Genomic DNA, 16,816 nt, shown 5'->3' with positions numbered 1-16,816 from the left:
TTCAGTGAAGGATCGCCCATAAGTCATGCCACCTCTTAGGGCCCCCTGTGCTTCATTGTGAGATGAGAATGGGGTGCAAGCATCTCTAAGGGACTCTTTGATCCATGTCGTGGGGAGAAAAAGAGAATTCTTCAGTAGTGGAAGGACCTGGTGAGGGAGGTGTGTTGACTTGCTAGAGCTCCCGTAACTGGGTGGCTTGCACAATGGAAATCCATTGTCTCCCAGTTCTGGAAGCGCAAATCCAGAAGCAAGGCATCGGCAGGGCTGGTTCCTTCTGAGGGCTGCAAGGGAGAATCTGCTCCAGGCCTCTCCCCAGCTTCTGGTGGCTGCTGGCCATCTCTGGTCTTGCTTGGCTTGTAGGAGCATCGCCCTGACTTCTGTGTCCATCCTCACGGGGTGTCTCCCTGCGTGCATGTCTGTGTGCAAATTGCCCCTTTTTCATGAGGACACCAGCATGCTGGATTAGGGCCCACCCTGCTCTAGGGTGACCTCATCTTAAATAATTACATCTGTCCTGACCCTGTTTCCAAATAAGGTCACGTTCTGAGATACTGGGGGTTAGGACTTCAGTATATGGATTTGGAGGGGGACATGCTTCAATCCAAGACAGCAGGCAAACTTTTCAAAACCTTCCCACAAAGGAGACGTTCTAGTCAGCTGGTCTTTGTCCTCTGTAGAGGCAGGGAGGAGGTGGCAGAAAAGACTGCCGGTCTCTAGCTGCTGGACGACAAGAACATGAAGAGCTCAGGGGTTAAAAGGAGGCCCTTGCCCAACTCCTGGGTCGGAACTGCTCCCTTCTCCCTGGGGACCCTCAGGAGGGCCCACGTGCTCCTGGCTTTATTATGATCTGTGGCCAGCATCACCTCTCCCCCGTGTGAGTGAGGAGGGCCCGGGCTGTCACCAGTGCGAAGTGGCCCAGGGAGAGAGCCAGCCAGGATGGGGGTCTGGAAGGAAGTGGAGCCCTTCAGAGGCCCACCCAAGGAGGGGAGGGAGGGTGGAGAGGGGGAAGGCAAGACCCTGGCACCTTCACAGATATCCTGGAGGAACAGTCCCTAACCCCAGTGTCTCCCCACTCCCTGCAGGGTGAGAAGGGGGCTGCGGGCTCCCCGGGGCTGCCTGGCCTCCTGGGGCAGAAGGTAGGTATCTCTGGGCTCTGAAGGGCAGGTTCTGTGGAAAGGCCTCAGAGTCCTTCCTCACCCACGTCCCCTCCCAGCCCTGCACATGCACCCAGGCCCAGAGTTGGACATGCCCGTCTCCCAGAGTGGGGGAGGGCTGCTGGGACACAGCCAGAGTCTGTGTGGGGGGATGGGGGAGAGGTGCCACAAGGCAGGGCCCGACTGGCAAGAAAATGCCTGAATTCAAAGAACTCAGTAGCTATGACCTGGTCCGATTTCTTTACACCAGCTCTGAAAATGCACCCCACGGTCCATGAGCTCTGTAAGAAGATATTTCATTCAAGAATTTTTTAAAAGGCGAGGTCAAATAAGTGTGGGGAGAGCTACCTAAGACAGGCCGCTTGGAACGTCCCAGTGCACTTCAGCCTGCTAGAGCTGCAGTGAAGGGCCTGCCACGCACGCTTCCTTTAACTCTGCGTTTCTTAACATGGTTTGGCCACCAGACCTTTTTTTTTTTTTCACATTTCGAATATTCCCAACCCACTGAGGAGTGTTCCATGGAACACACTTTGAGAAGCACTGCTGCAGCCCCAGCTCTTGCTGGGTCCCTTGTTCCACCTCTAAAGCTGCTCGGCTCCATCCAGTGAACAGCTCCCTTCTCTCCTCAAATCCCACGGTCACGTCAGACCAGGCCAGGGTTCGACAGACCTCTAGTCCCAGACATCCTGGAACCCACAGACCTCTTATTGTCCCTCTGCACGGAGCCTGGTCTGGGGGCAGCCTCCTGCCCCCACTCTAGGTCAAGCCAGTGACAGTGACTCTACCTTCCACCCCCAGGGAGAGAAAGGCGATGCTGGCAACTCCATCGGAGGCGGCAGAGGGGAGCCCGGCCCCCCAGGGCTCCCTGGGCCCCCAGGACCAAAGGTGAGTCTTCCCTGGGATCGTCAAGGGTGATGTTTGCCTGTTCTCGGACATCTCACCTTCTCTAACCTTCTGCTCCAGGTGTGTGGGTTTCCCCAGTGGATTCTAGAAAGGCCATTTGGGCCCAGGTCCCGCTTCCAAGCAGGTAGCTGTTTGACCTTCCAGGGCAGATGTCTTCCCTGGGGCAGAGGGATGGTCCCCTTGATTCAGGTGACTATGATTAACTCAGGGACCAGGCTATGCTATAACTGAGTCAGGGGCTGACAGCTGCAGGGCCTTAGGACCGCCAGAAAGACCCCCCCACCTTGGCTCTGACTAGGCCGCAGGTCAGGGATCAGCTGGGCCCCGCCTGGCACTGCCACACCTGGGGGGAGGCTGGCAGCGGTGGGGCAGCTGCAATGGGCCTGCCCTGCTTTCCTTTCACTGGTTGGAAAGTGCAACGGTGAGATACGGTTTCCCAAAGCAGGTGCCTCCTGTGTTGCCTGGTTTATTTTAGCAGCACAGGGAAATGCAGGAAGTCTCTTTCTTAGGTCGTAAGGGAAGCACGAACTACTCTACATGATTCGAGGCGATACACTCATTCATTCCACCAGCAGTTATCAAGGGCCTACCATGGGCTGGGCCTTCAGGGCAATGGGGCCGCAGGGAACCTGCCCTCGGCTTGTTCACAATCTAGCAGAAGACACGAACCCGCAGTTCAGAGGGGTACAGTGTAGGGAGCTGCAGGAAGCCCGGAGGCAGGCCAGAGGGAGGGGTAGGAAGAGTCTCCAGCTCAGCATCCCCGCCCCCAGCCATCCCGACTGGGACTACAACAGGCCTTCCCTGGCACAAGCACCAGTTCTGCCAAAGGCAGCCCTGCCACCAGGGCTCCAGAATGTCCCGGCGCTGGAGGCAACCCACTGACCACGCACAGCACGTACCTAGCACGTCTCGGTCTTGATTTGGTGCTGGGGAAACGTGGTGTCCTGCACCCTTAGGCCAAATCAAGGGAAAGCCAGAAGACTGTGTTCCCACGCTCATGTCCACGTTCCAGGTCCAGGCAAAATATTTAATAAGTGAATTATCTGGAGTGGGCCTGCTCCCGCCTCTCCCTGCACCTCCCATCCTGGGCCCCTGGGGTGCCCTGCCCGGATGCCCAGGGCCTTCACACCCCCCTCTGTCTCCCAGGCAGGACCCAAGGAGGTGCCTTCGCAAGCGTGCCACACTCCAAATCGACCTGCCTCCCCACAGCCAGGGCTGACGGCAGCCCACGGCCCAGCTGAGGGCTGTGACGGAGCTGGGCACGTGTGTACTAACCAAGAACAGAGGAGGGCCTGGCTGGGCAGGGTGGACACCAGTGACGGGCACTGAACGTAGGGGAGGATGGGAAGGGACAGGCGGGGCTTCCAGAAGAGGTGAGGCCCAGGCTGGGCTCAGGGCGGGTAGGAGTCAGATAGGCGGAATGGTGCGAGGTGGTAGAAGCCAGCAGGGAAAGAGAGGCCCGGAGACAACACCCAGAGCGTGAGCGGCAAGACCGCCTTTTCCCGCTTGCGTGGCTGTCCTGTCTGCCCTGCGTGCTCTCGTCCCATCTCTCTCCTCCTCCCAGGGAGAAGCAGGTGTCGATGGCCAGGCTGGCCCCCCAGGACGGCAAGGAGACAAGGTACAGAGGCCCCCACAACCCAGGGCTGTCAAGCCCCCCTCAGAGAAACAGTCGCGGCCGTCCCCAGGGCTGCACCTGGGGCACAGGGCTGGCTGGCCATGACCCCTGGCTCCCCTCGTTCCTGGTTGGCCTGGTCTTTAGGGAGCTATTCGCTGGTACAGCAGCCGTGCAAAACCAGCCCTGGGATGGGACGCTTGGCCGGGGAGGGACACAGAGCCTCCCAAGCCACTGGTCAAGGTGGGGGCCTCACTTCCCTCCAGCACTCCCTGTGGAAGGCTGGCGTGTCCCTCACAGGTAGACGATGACTAAACTGCTATGGGGGTGGGGGCGGGGACCGAGGCCAGGTTGCCTGGAGGTGGTGATTTTTTTAAAACCGTCTTCAATGTTAACATTATTTCAGGCCAGTTGGAACTGTGGTTGGTTTTTCACAATTTACAGCGTTTCATTTATTCCCTGTCGCTCTGTCCTGTTTCCAACAAGAAAAGTATCTCCACCCGCCTGCTCTGGGAGGTTGGGTGTTCATGTGCCTGTGTCCTCCTAAGACCGGACCAGGCCCCCCACGTTTCCTCCAGCAGTTTGGGTCTCTCGCAAGTAGAGGGGGCCCTAAAAGAACCCACGTGGGCTCTGCGTGGCGATTATCAGCCACGCAGGCCGTCGGCAGATGGCTGCTGAGCCCTCGACAGGTGAGCAGAACGGAAATAAAGAGAAGCTGGGGCCCTGCTCCCAAGGAGGTGGCTGACTCAGGGGACTGGGGACAGGGGGCCAGAGGGACCAAGGGGAGTCACTAACAACGAACACAGGACAGAAAGCGTATCACTGAGCGTGAAGCAGGAGGGAGCCCGGAGAACTCAGAGAGAGAGAGGACTGTGGCAGGTGTTCAGCAGATGTTTCCAGAAGGCTTGGGGGCCGCACTGTAATGGCCGTTGAGGTCTGCGTCTGGGTGGCCTGAGCAAAGATGAGCCTGATGCGCGGCCCGTCTGGGGACGTCAGGTTCCCTGCACCAGCTTTAGTTTCACTCCAACTTTGTCCTGCAACAGGGGGAGCCCGGAGCAGCTGGAGAACAGGGACCAGCTGGCCCCAAGGTACGTGCATCTCTCACCTGAAGTCACCGCATGAAGCAGCTTGACCTCGGGGTCTTGAGGAGGAGGGAGGGGAAGAGCATTCTGGCCCAGGTGGGACCTCTGACGGGCAGAGTGAGTGGACTCAATCTTGTCCGGGTCTGTCTGGCCCAGACTTCTCTGTATTTATTCCGCGTCCCCTGAGCGTCCGTCCTTTGAGAGTGTTTGGGGCCCCTGACAGGCCCCCTCCAGCTGCTCTGGGTCCACTTGTGTGCAGGCGGGTGCAGCCAGCGCTGGCTGCGGTCCCACTCGATGGGAACAGGCAGCAGCTGCCCTCAGGTCCCTCCGGGCCAGGCGCTGGGTTGAGCTCTCATTTGCCTTCCAGGGCTCCAAGGGAGAACCAGGGAAAGGCGAGATGGTGGATTACAACGGGAACATCAACGAGGCTCTCCAGGTGAGTGGGCTCCAGCCCAGAGGCTGGCAATCTAGAGGTCCTTGTGGACCTCGGAACACAACAGCCCTGATGCAGTAGCTCTTCCACGCTGCTGAGTAGTGGCCCGGCCCACAGGCCGTTGGGCTGAGCTTCCAGGAGACAGTCACTGCCTTAGGCCTCCCACTGTGCAGCTCCCTGGCATCCAGGTGGCCAGCCTCTCTTTCTGGACCCAGCTGGCTCCGGGCACCTGAGAGCCACAGAGAAGGTGTCCTGGCTCGCCACGGGGTGCTGGCCCACCCAGGGCCTGGGCCTGCACTTCTCAGCGCGTGCCTACTCCCCTTCGACATGGTAGGATCTGCCTTCTGGGATTGCATCTCCCTTTCGTGCCAACGTAACCCTAATTCAAGTTCACAGGCAGGGTTTCTCCACCTTGGCAGTATACTGACATTCTGGGCCCGATAGTCTCTGTCGTGGGGCGGAGATGATGTGTGTACAAGGATGTTTAGCAGCACCCCTCGTCGCTACCCACTAGAGGCCAGTAGCACCCCACCCTCAGTTGTGACAACCAAAATGTGTCTCCACACTTGACCAAAGTCCCCTGGGGAACAAAACCGCCCCATGTGGAGAGCCACTCCTTCAGAGGAGTCTGTGTATGCAGCTAAATCCATCTATAAGATGTAAAATTCTTTTTTAGAGCTAACAATTGTCCCTCCAATCTATTTTCTGAGTGGTTCAGCATTTTCTATACAGTGTCTGTTTAAAGGGAGATGCATCTAAACCTTGATATCTGAGTTTTGAGAGAAGAGGCAAGAACCAGGGCGGGGCCTCAGTAGGTGTTAGAAAGAACCCCCTCCTCCCTGGGTGAAATGGGGTCCACGTAAGGGCATATCTGAGCTTACTGCAGGACAGCCTCAGAGTGCTACTGGCTTATGAGATGCCGCGTGTTCTCTGTCCTGTGATTACAAACCTGCAGGAGGAGTGGGGGTGGGTGGGGTGGGGCTGGGAGCCACAGAGCCCACCTGCGAGGGTCTACCTCCCCCTGCGCTCCTTCGAGAGGCCCAGCTCCCACGCCTGCATGACTGGGCAGAGAGGGTCTTCCAGATGGCTCTTGGTTTGCTCTTCCACTGATGCTGTGATGTTGGTGTTTTAGGAGATCCGAACGCTGGCCTTGATGGTAAGTCCTCCTCCTCCTCACCTTCCTCGGGCTCCGGGCTGGGGGCTGGGGAGGGCAGCCTGGAAGCAAGTCCTTGAGCCTTCCCTTCCAGAAAGCAGGCGCTGGGCTCTGGGTTAGGGTTGGCCGGGTTGAGACTGGTGGGTGGGCTGCCCGTGCCCTGGGTCATGGCTGTCCTCTGTGTAGGGGCTCTTCGGCCACACAGCTGTGCACTCTGGTGACAATGTAAATGCTAGGTTCTCTTTACAGCTGTGTCAAGGAATAGGAGGGTGTTTTTATGTTTCTCATTTTTCTCAATCCCCAGCTAATAAAACCCATTACCCTGGAAAATTAGTATAACAGCAGCCCTCCACATTCCCCCGTCCTGGAGATCCGTTTCATTATCTGCACTTGGAAAACCAGCGAATGCCAAGCCCGGGTTTTGCACTCGTGTCTGACGGTGACAGGCGCTCAGTGAATACTGGTAGTTAAAGTGACCACCACCCAGCCCCACTGCTAAGGTGGACAGGGGAGGCGAGATCGCACAGTTCTCAGATGCCTGGAATTTCCATTCACCTAATACTTCTTCATGCCTGTGCGCCACAAAACACACTTAGGCGTGACGCAAACTCAGAATCAAACGCCACTTAGGTGACATCCCAATCCCAGAAACTGGTGTCAATGATGAGATTCTGGAATCCATGAGCTTCATCTGGGAACAGTAAAATATATTATTTGAAATAGCTATCGGAAATAAAACCTTCCTGGAAATGTTTTTTTCCTTTTAAAATCAACCTTGAGGTATAACTTACACACAATCAAAGGTACCCGCTTGAGGTGTAGAGTTTGACGAGTTTTGACAAATGTATACACCCATGTATCCACCGCCCCAGGCACTCCAGAAAGTTCCTTCCTGCCCTTAGGAACCACTCCCACACCTGCACCCAGCCCCAGGCCACCACTGATCTGCTTCCTGTCGCTGTAGATCAGATCTGTCTTTTCTAGAACTTCATTTGGATGAATCCCACAGTGTGCAGTTGTCTGTGTCCGGCTGCTTTTGCTGAGAATGAGACTGAGATTCACCCGTGTCATTGTGTTTGTCAGTATTTGGCTCCTTTTCCTCCGCTGAGCAGTATTCCACCGTGCGGCTCCCCACGTGCTCACCTGCTGATGCACGTTTGGGTTGTTGCCTAGAGACATTTTTTTTTCAATCTCAGATATTATATATTTCTTTTCTTTTCTTTCTTTTTTTTTTTTTTTTTTTGAGACAGAGTCTCAACTCTGTTGCCTGGGCTAGAGTGAGTGCCGTGGCGTCAGCCTAGCTCACAGCAGCCTCAAACTCCTGGGTCAAGCGATCCTCCTGCCTCAGCCTCCCGAGTAGCTGGGACTACAGGCTTGCGACACCACCCCCAGCTAATTTTTTCTATATATATTTTATCTGTCCGGTTAATTTCTTTCTATTTTTTAGTAGAGACGGGGTCTCATTCTTTCTCAGGCTGGTCTCAAACTCCTGACCTTGAGCGATCCTCCTGTCTGGGCCTCCTAGAATGCTAGGATTACAGGCGTGAGCCACCGCACCCGGCCATGCCTGGTGACATTTTTAAATCGTTGTCTGGGAAAGTCAGATTTATCTTCTTAGAGTCCGAGGAGGTCCGGAGAGCCCTAGAGAAGAGGAGGGAGAGATGGTCGGTGCCGCTCTCGGAGCCCCACCCCGCTTCAACCCAGACACGCTCAGTGCTTATCTGTCTTGCATTTCGGGGTTCTCCATGTTATTCCCTTTGCAAAAGAAGTGTTGGTACCACTGAAAATAGCCGATCCCTACAAGCCAGCCTCCATGTACAGCCCTCTGGCCACAAGCCGTGCCTGCTCCGTGGGAAAGTTCTTGCACGCATCTCTCCTTTCTTGCCTAGGGGCCTCCTGGTCTTCCTGGGCAAATCGGCCCACCCGGACCTCCAGGGATTCCAGGCCAGAAGGTAAAACTTGTCTTGACAAAGGGGGGAAGACCCTGCAAGGGAACCGTGTGTGTCCCTGAGCACTTGACCCCAGGGCCACACCCCCGTCCTGTGACCCTTCCCTCTTCCCAGAACCACCGCACACCTCCTGATGCTCCAAGGCGCCGTGGGCCCTGCCCGTCCTCATCACGGCCACCGTGGCTCTGCCACTCTCCCCGTGCCCTCTGTCTTGGGCTCCAGGGATTCACACGCCCCTCTGATGTGGTGGGGCCCGGGTCCAGACACACCCCTGCCCCTGCCCAGCCAGACCCACAGCTGGGACCCCAAGCTGCCCAGCAGGGACCGCAGCATTTGATCCCTCCCAGTCTCGCCCTCTCTCACTCCCTGCCTTTGCTTTCCTTTTATACTCCTCCTGCCCATCCCTGTGTTTTCTCTCAGAAGGTTTGCGCCTCTGTCCTCATGTCTGCTCCTCTGCCCTGCGAGTCTCTCCCTCTTCCCTATCTTTCAGACCTTTCTCATCTTTCAAGGCCAACTCCAAGGCCACCTCCTCCTTGAAGCCTCCCCTGATCTGTCAGACAGAATTCACTGCTCTGTCCTCTGTGCTCCTCTGGGTAGCACCTACCTACCATTTGGCCATGCCTGCCTTACCTCCCTCCCTGACCTGTGACAATGACGATGACAGGAGCTCCCAGATGGGCAGCCAGGACAGGAGGGTGGGGTGGGAGTCAGAGGAGACAGGAAGGCAGAACCTCTCCCCAGTGGAGCGATGGGGGCCTCTCAAAGGCAGCAGTGCGAGGCTGTGGCTAAAACACGGACCGTGGAGCCAGCACGCCCGACTCAGACCTGGCTACCTCCTCACTAACTGTGGGCCTTGGACACACAATGCTGTGCTTTGGGGTCCTGGTGGGTAAAACAGAGGCCATGCGAGTATACACCTCCCAGGGACTCAGCGAGAATTAAATGAGCCAACTCTGTGGGAAAGTGCAAAGAAGGATGCTTGCCATGTTAAGCATGGGGTAACTGACGATTGTCATTATCTCTGCTTGGAAAGTCACCTTCCCTTGTTCTGGCCACAGGGGGAGATCGGACTGCCAGGCCCTCCGGGACACGACGGGGAAAAGGTACAGACAGACGTCTTGCAGGCAAACCTCTGAAAACGGTCCCCACCCTGGGGTGGGGGTGGGGGCAGGAGGGCTCTGGAACAGGCCCTGCCGTGAGCCCTGTGGGGAAGGGGGAGGGCGGGGAGAGGGTCCACACCAGGCCCCAGGAGGAGCCAGGCAGACCCAGGCAAGCACCCGAGAGCCGAGTCCCTTGGGCCCCCGCCCCACCCCGCTCCTTCCTGCTCTCTCTCCCTCTCTCCTGTCTTCCCCATTAATGTGTCTAAGAAGTGTTGTTGGTATTTTCTGAAGGGACCTCGAGGCAAACCAGGAGACATGGGCCCCCCTGGTCCCCAAGGACCCCCAGGAAAGGATGGCCCTCCAGGAGTGAAGGGGGAAAGCGGGCACCCAGGGAGCCCAGGAGAGAAGGGAGAGAAAGGGGACACGGGACAAGCAGGCTCGCCGGTGAGTCCCCCTCAGGCATGACGCCGCCTTGCACGGCCTTGCACGGTGCCAGCTGCTGCCTGGGCTAGAAACCTGCGGCCAGGGATGGGGGGCAGGGGGGTGACTTAGTTTCCCCTCAAGCTGCTCACTTATGAAGGCCAGTGTTTGACTCAGGAGACCTGAGTCCTGTTCTGTCACCGCCTATCTGTGGGAAAGTCACTAAGCCTTATGGAGCCTCAGTTTCCTCATCTCTAAATGGGGATAATAATGCCTGCCCTGAATACCTCACTGGATTGTTGAGAAAGAGATGAAGTCATGGGTGTAAAACTGCCTCTTTCAAAAGCATGCAGAAGCCCTATCCCCAGAAGAGGTTGCATGCACAAGAAAGAGACCTTAGCCCAGTCCAGCTAGGCTGTTGACTTGACCTGGGAGCCTTCCTTGGGCCTCAGTGGTTTGCATCTGTAAAATGGGCACCATCCTAGACACTCACCCTAGGAGCAAGGGAGCCACGTGTGCATGCCACAGTTGGTCAGACGCTCAGCATGATGACCTTGAGCTTGACTAACAGAGATCTTTGTCGATCTGTAGGGTCTAGACGGCCCAACTGGGGAGAAAGGAGAACCAGGTGGCCAAGGCAGACCCGGAGCGACAGGATTGCCTGGCCCAATTGGGCTCCCGGGATTTACAGTAAGGCGAGAGGGCGGGTGTCAAGGTTGTCAGCAGGCGGCTCACTGAGGCCACCAGCCTAGCGGGTGCCTGGCTGTGCGACAAGCCTGCACTCACCCCAAGCCTGCCTGCCCAGCCTGGGGGCCCCCGGATGAGCAGCTACTGCACTGGAGTATAAATAGAGGTCCCGGCTTCTGCGGCTCACAGCATGGTAGCCTCTATCTTGAAGCGCCAACCTAGCTCAAAGGTGCTAGGATCTCTGGCTCAGAATCCTTCTCTTAGAAGTGGAGAGAGCCTAAGAGGTCAGCCAGTCCCAAGTCCGACCCAGTGCAGGAATCCTCGCCAGCCAGACAGGCAGGCAGCTCACAGCCTTCCGACACGTCCTCTCCATCATGGGGCAGCTCCAGGGTGGAGGGAGGGCTCCTGGATGCGGCGTGGAGGTGTCCTCACCAGCCTCCCTGCGTCGGCCCCTCGGAGGCTCTGGCCTCTGGAGCCATGTTCATTTTCTACTGCTGCATAACAAATCACTGCAAAGTTAGTGGCTTAAAACAACACGCATTTAATGCCACATAGCTTCTGTGAGGAGTTCAGGCATGCCATCATTGGGTCCCCTGCCCAGGATCTCACAAGGCTGCCGTTAAGGTGCCCGCCAGCTGCATTGTCATCTGGAGCTGGGGTCCTCTTCCAAGCTCACCAGCTCCTGGCAGAATTCAGCTCCCTGCTGTAGTAGGGCTGAGACCCTGAGCTCCTAGAGGTCATCTACGGTTCCCTGCCACATGGCTGTCCCCATAGGAGGCAGTTGACATGATAGCAGCTGGCTTCTTCAAGGTCAAGACCAGCAGGAGGGTCTCTCTAGTGTCTCACGCTAGCAAGGCAGAGCCGTGTGTTGAAATTTGTAACATAATCCCAGGAGTAACGTCCCCTCTCCTTTGCCATATGCCCCACTCTATGGCTTAGAAACAAGTCCCAGGTCCACCCGAGGGTCTGTCCACTGCAGAGCCCACACGGAGTGTCAGCCTCTCCTCCCACGCACTAGAACCTCAGATTCCTGAAGACAGTGATGACGGCCCCTGCCCTAGTCGTCTGTCCTTTGGGCCGACCACCTCCACATCCTCCGCGGGGTTCCTTGCGGACACCTGGACCAGCCGAGTCCCCGTCTAGTTTGTCACAGATGTGAGGGTGTGACTGTGCCCACGCTTCCCCACGGGCTGCCATTCACACTGTGCTGTTTGTGCCCGCAGGGAGAGAAAGGAGAAGCCGGGGAGAAAGGTGACCCGGGAGCAGAGGTAGGTCCCGCCTGCTCTTCCTGTTGTGTCACGGAGAGTATTTGACAGGGGCCTCGTCAAGTGACCGTCTCTCCGGGAAGCACATGGCATGTCTGTGCTTTAGAATGAAACTCACAACTGCGTGACTCAGGAGGGGCAGGAAGCTGAACGTTGGCCGAGCACCCCAGCGGGGCAGGCACTGAGCCTGAGGACCGCTCTAGGCCCCCCATTAACCCCGAACCTCGGTGGCCTTCGCAGAGCGCCTCTGTGCGTCTGTCCTGGCGCTGGAGTCCGGAGGCAGGAAAATAAACAGAACCGTCCCTCTGCGCTCGCAGTCCCCAGTAACGGGCACTGGAGTGGCCCCAACCCAGGGAGTCAGGCGAGCGTCCCCAAAGACATGCCATTCGGGCAGGGTCTTGATGGCTCTGTGGGGGTTTGCAGCCAAGCTCCAGAGGTAGGCTTTCAGACAGAGGCCTTGCTCCTTTGAGAAGCGTGGTAGTGAGAGGAAGAGGAAGCGCTGAGCGAGAAATAGGATGGAGGCGGTGTTTTCATGAGCTGGGAGGGAAGCACCAGGGAGGCAGCAGAGCTCCAGGATGCCTGAGGAGGGGATGTTTGGCGGCAGGGCCTGCGCAACCCAGATACCACCTCAGAGCTGCGGGAGAGACCACCAGGCCTTCCCTGTTCCCGACAAGATCTCCTGATCCCATTACCCTTCAGTGTCGCCAAGCCCCGTCTTAATTTAGTGAAACAGACCTGATTATACAATGTGCATGTTATTGTTTAGAAATGGATACACTCCAGGGCTGGGCATGGTGGCTCCCTGTAGTCCCAGCTACTTGGGAGGCTGAGGCAGGAGGATCGCTTGAGCCCAGGAGTTTGAGGTTGCTGTGAGCTAGGCTGACGCCACGGTACTCTAGCCTGGGCAACAGAGTGAGACTGTCTCAAAAAAAAAGAAAAAAGAAAAAAGAAATGGATAGCCTCGTAGAGAAATGATCCTGAATTCAGGAAAAGCATTATATACCAAAATGTTCCTCCCAGAAGTATTTAAATTGGAAACATCCTACATTTCTAACAAGAAAGAAAGGATTAACTAATTTATGGTAATAATACGAATAATAATAATGGTCCCCATGTCTGAGAGCTGTCCTTGTGCCAAGCACGGCACCGAGCCCTGGCTACATATTAACTCATTTGCATTCCGCTCAGCACATCGCCAGCACAGGGAGGCTTGTGGGGAGCACAAAAAAAATTGGGTCTCAAACTAAGCGAAAATAGCAGAAAACAAAATTTGGTATTATGTATCGTATGTATGATATTATGTATATTATATGTAATATGATATATTATCATATATAATATCACATATGTAATGTCATAATATATAATATCATAAATATATACATATATGTATCTATAATATCATCAAAAGTATATACAGGCCAGGTGCGGTGGCTCACGCCTGTAAGCCCAGCACTGTGGGAGGTTGAGGCAGGAGGATCATTTGAGCTCAGGAGTTCGAGACCAGCCTGGGCAACAGAGCGAGACCCCATCTCTACAAAAAATAGAAAAATTAGCCAGGTGTGGTGGCTCGTGCCTGTAGTCCCAGCTACTCAGCTACTCAGGAGGCTGAGGCAGGAGGATCACTAGAGCCCAGGAGTTTGAGGTTGCAGTGAGCTATGATGACACCACTGCACTCTAGCCCTGGCAACAGAGCAAGACCCAATCTCAAAAAAAGAAAAAAAAAAAAGTATAGACATATATTCAAATACATTTTATGCAGCAAAAAGTGTTGAAATATTTTAAAGTTTTTTATTTTTAAAATTGTCATACAGGTAAAATTGACTCCTTGGGGAGTATGTACAATTTGTGAATTTTAATACATGTATATTGGCCGGGCGCGGTGGCTCACGCCTGTAATCCTAGCACTCTGGGAGGCCGAGGCGGGTGGATCGCTCAAGGTCAGGAGTTCGAGACCAGCCTGAGCAAGAGCGAGACCCCGTCTCTACTAAAAATAGAAAGAAATTATATGGACAACTAGAAATATATATAGAAAAATTAGCCGGGCATAGTGGCGCATGCCTGTGGTCCCAGCTACTCGGGAGGCTGAGGCAGTAGGATCACTTAAGCCCAGGAGTCTGAGGTTGCTGTGAGCTAAGCTGACGCCACGGCACTCACTCTAGCCTGGGCAACAAAGTGAGACTCTGTCTCAAAAAAAATAAAATAAAAAAAAAATAAAAATAAATAAAAAAATACATGTATAGATTTGTTTAACCACTATCATGATCAAGATACATGATTACTTACTTATAATAAGATTTAAAAATAGTAAGTAGAGTCTTCAAAGAGTATGTTCTCTATAAGGAGACGATTGTGGAGCTGAAAAGTCCACAGGTCCAGGGGACATTAGGGTCCACCTGTCTGCCCAGTGTGGGGACTCCCTCTGTGGTGGCCTGGCAGAGGAGTACTGCCCTGGCCACATTCCAGAGGATTCTACCCCTGGGACGGCCAGGCACCTGAGAAGAGCCACGAAGCTGAGGTGGGGTGGCCAGCTCAGAGAGGAGCAGGCAGTGGCTGCCTGTGGACAAATGGACGTCTGTCTTCATCAGAGACAGACTCTGCCATGGGCACCATCCTCCACAGAGAAGACAGCCCTGGGCTCCTCCATCTCCTCTGTCCAGTCAGAATCTCTTCTACTGCGAGCTCCTCAAGGGAAACGAGCTTGGCGGTCCCCATCCTATCTGTTATGAAACAGGGGACTTGAGAAAGATTCTTCAGAAACATCTCAGTCTCTCCCCCATTCCAGATAACCATTCTCTGCTCCTCTAAATCCAGGGTCTCAAACTCACATGCTACAAGGACCAGATATGCAACAAATGAGTGTAAAAGGTCTGGGTTAGAGACAGTAGGGAGTAGTGGGGACTGGGGTAAACTGAAGATCCCATGCCCCACCTTGAGAGACGGCTCTTATTCCACTCCAGGCAATTGTTGCCAGACATGAACAAGAGCCTAGTGCTGCTAGAAATTCTGTTTGGGTTTTTTTTTTTTTTAGAAAATCTGGAAGAATAGATGTTTGGGGGACCTTTCCTGGTGATGTTTTGTTTTTCAACATTGAGTAGGCCAGTGGGTTGGTATGGGTTTCTGATCTGTTCTAAACCTTGTGGGGGAGAGACAACCTCTGCTGGACAGTCCTGTCCTCCCCTGGCCTTGCCGTCCCCAGCTGGACCCTGGGCTACGTCAGGAGGGAGGGCCACTTCAAGTGTAACAAGACTCCCCTTTGGTTTCTAGGTTCCTGGGCCACCAGGGCCAGAGGGGCCTCCTGGACCTCCGGTAAGTTTGGAGGGTTTATCAGTGGTCAGTCCCCTGTGGCCAGGTCCCTGACATCCCCCCCACTTGGCGGTCACTGGGCTCAACCTCAGCCTTCATCACTATCACCTCCTTCTCCCAGGGAGGGATTTTCCTGACCACAAACCCCTCCCTGCCCCTCTCCCCTCCCATGTTAAATAGCATCATCCAGGTGACACTGAGGAGCCCAGGCCTTCCTGGTTCCTTGGAAACAGTTAACTGGCATGGCAATCCCAGGGTCCCTTTGTCACTAAGCTCTGCCCAACATTTACTTCACCCTTTGCCATCAGACATCTGCTCTTCCCCTTTCCCCTTCCTGCTAACCAGCTAGCAAGAAGAGCGGGACTGAAATAAAAAGTGACCACTCAAAGCCAGCCCCACAGGATTGGGCTTCCCTTGGTTGCAGAAATGTAACTGTGGGTCCCCTCTGCATGGCACCTAAGGCTGCCAAGCACCCTGAGCCAACAGATGCTAGACCATGCCTTTCCTGGTTCATGGTCCTCAAGGCACTGTGTCACCTTGTTGTCACCTGTTGTCATTGGTAGAAGTAGTAGTAGCCATAATGATAGTAGCCAACATTTATTGAAACTTACTAGGTGCCAGACACTGTTCTGAGCACTTTGCATATATTAATTTAATTTTTGCTGAATTACCTCTGAATCTTCCCTTTGTGAGACTCTCGGTCAATCATAGGGCCACAGAGAGATCTTTGGTCAGCCCCTGGCTAAGGACGACTGGCTCAGACCGCACCCCAGAAAGCCCCATACACACGGCCCCCATTTGTATTCCCTTCCACCTTCATGTGCGGGGACCCCAGACCACACCCTGTACCCAAAGCCCTTGCTCTTCTGTGGTCCAACCTGTGAACAAGGAAGTTAACTAGAAATGCAGTTCTAATGCACCTTGTTTTCATTCCCAATGCAGGGGCTCCAAGGTGTTCCTGGACCAAAGGTAAGATGAGGTCATGTGACAGGTGGGGAGGGGGCTGCATCAGTGAGAACAGAAAAGAGGGAAAGTGCCTCAGAGGCCCAGCTGACTCTTTTCCCTAAATGGCATCACGCGACACTGCCATTTAGGGAAAAGAGTCAGCTGGGTACAGTCAGGGCAGAATGAAGTCCTGCCTGTCCTTTAACATCTGTCATTGACACCTGGCGTGCTTTGGACTCAGAATCTCCCCATCCATCAGTTGACCCCACAGTGACAGGTTAGACTCTCAGCAGACAGTGAAATCCTTTTCCCATCAAACCTGACCCAGACACCTCGCTCACCTAAGCATAGGTGGAAGAGAGACAGTGACATAGCGTGGGCCCCTCCCCAGGGCCAAGCCCACCGGACTCTGGGCTGGGGCTCTCCCCCTCTTCCCCCAAGCATTTCAAATGAATAAGGAGGCTGGAGGCTGCTGGCATGGTAGCGGCCTTTGCCTCCTGCCCTGGTATTCTTCAGGGCACTTTGGGACAGTTTCTTCTCCCGACTAGGTTGTGAGCCTCAGAATTCTGGTGGTGGCATTTTAGGCACCTGCCAGCAAATTTCTGCAAGATTCCAGTTTCTCAGCCATGCAGACGGGCACCTAGGCCAAAGCCTGGCCTGGCACTGCTGTGTGGGTTTGTCCCCACTTCACCCATCCCTTTTCCCTTTAGGGCCCTCGCAGTTACTGCAGGGACACAGGGGGCACTAACTGAGGCAGAGGCAGGCTAAGAATTTAGGGCCTCTTGGAGTCCCCTGCCTGCCACCTTT

General features: G+C 55.0%; 1 protein-coding gene across 9 annotated transcripts in view; it reads left to right on the top strand.

Annotated features, from left to right (window-relative positions):
- COL13A1 (collagen type XIII alpha 1 chain) overlaps window positions 1–16,816 on the top strand; it is a 145,962-nt gene that overhangs the window by 109,683 nt on the left and 19,463 nt on the right. For 4 of the 9 annotated variants that reach the window (XM_069460889.1, XM_069460891.1, XM_069460890.1 and 1 more), the window contains 10 exons: window positions 1,083–1,136; window positions 1,953–2,039; window positions 3,622–3,675; window positions 4,713–4,757; window positions 5,119–5,187; window positions 6,317–6,340; window positions 8,227–8,289; window positions 9,345–9,389; window positions 9,678–9,830; window positions 16,007–16,033. In XM_069460889.1, coding sequence (XP_069316990.1) covers window positions 1,083–1,136; window positions 1,953–2,039; window positions 3,622–3,675; window positions 4,713–4,757; window positions 5,119–5,187; window positions 6,317–6,340; window positions 8,227–8,289; window positions 9,345–9,389; window positions 9,678–9,830; window positions 16,007–16,033 — 621 coding nt within the window. Of the gene's footprint in view, window positions 1–1,082; window positions 1,137–1,952; window positions 2,040–3,621; window positions 3,676–4,712; window positions 4,758–5,118; window positions 5,188–6,316; window positions 6,341–8,226; window positions 8,290–9,344; window positions 9,390–9,677; window positions 9,831–11,716; window positions 11,762–15,025; window positions 15,068–16,006; window positions 16,034–16,816 lie in introns of all 9 variants that reach the window. The other 5 variants (XM_069460894.1, XM_069460887.1, XM_069460886.1 and 2 more) reach the window with 2 other exon arrangements.

This window comes from Eulemur rufifrons, chromosome 28 (genome assembly GCF_041146395.1).
Source record: "Eulemur rufifrons isolate Redbay chromosome 28, OSU_ERuf_1, whole genome shotgun sequence".
In the NCBI taxonomy this organism is placed as follows: Eukaryota; Metazoa; Chordata; class Mammalia; order Primates; family Lemuridae; genus Eulemur; species Eulemur rufifrons.
This window is presented reverse-complemented; position numbering and strand designations above follow the sequence as displayed.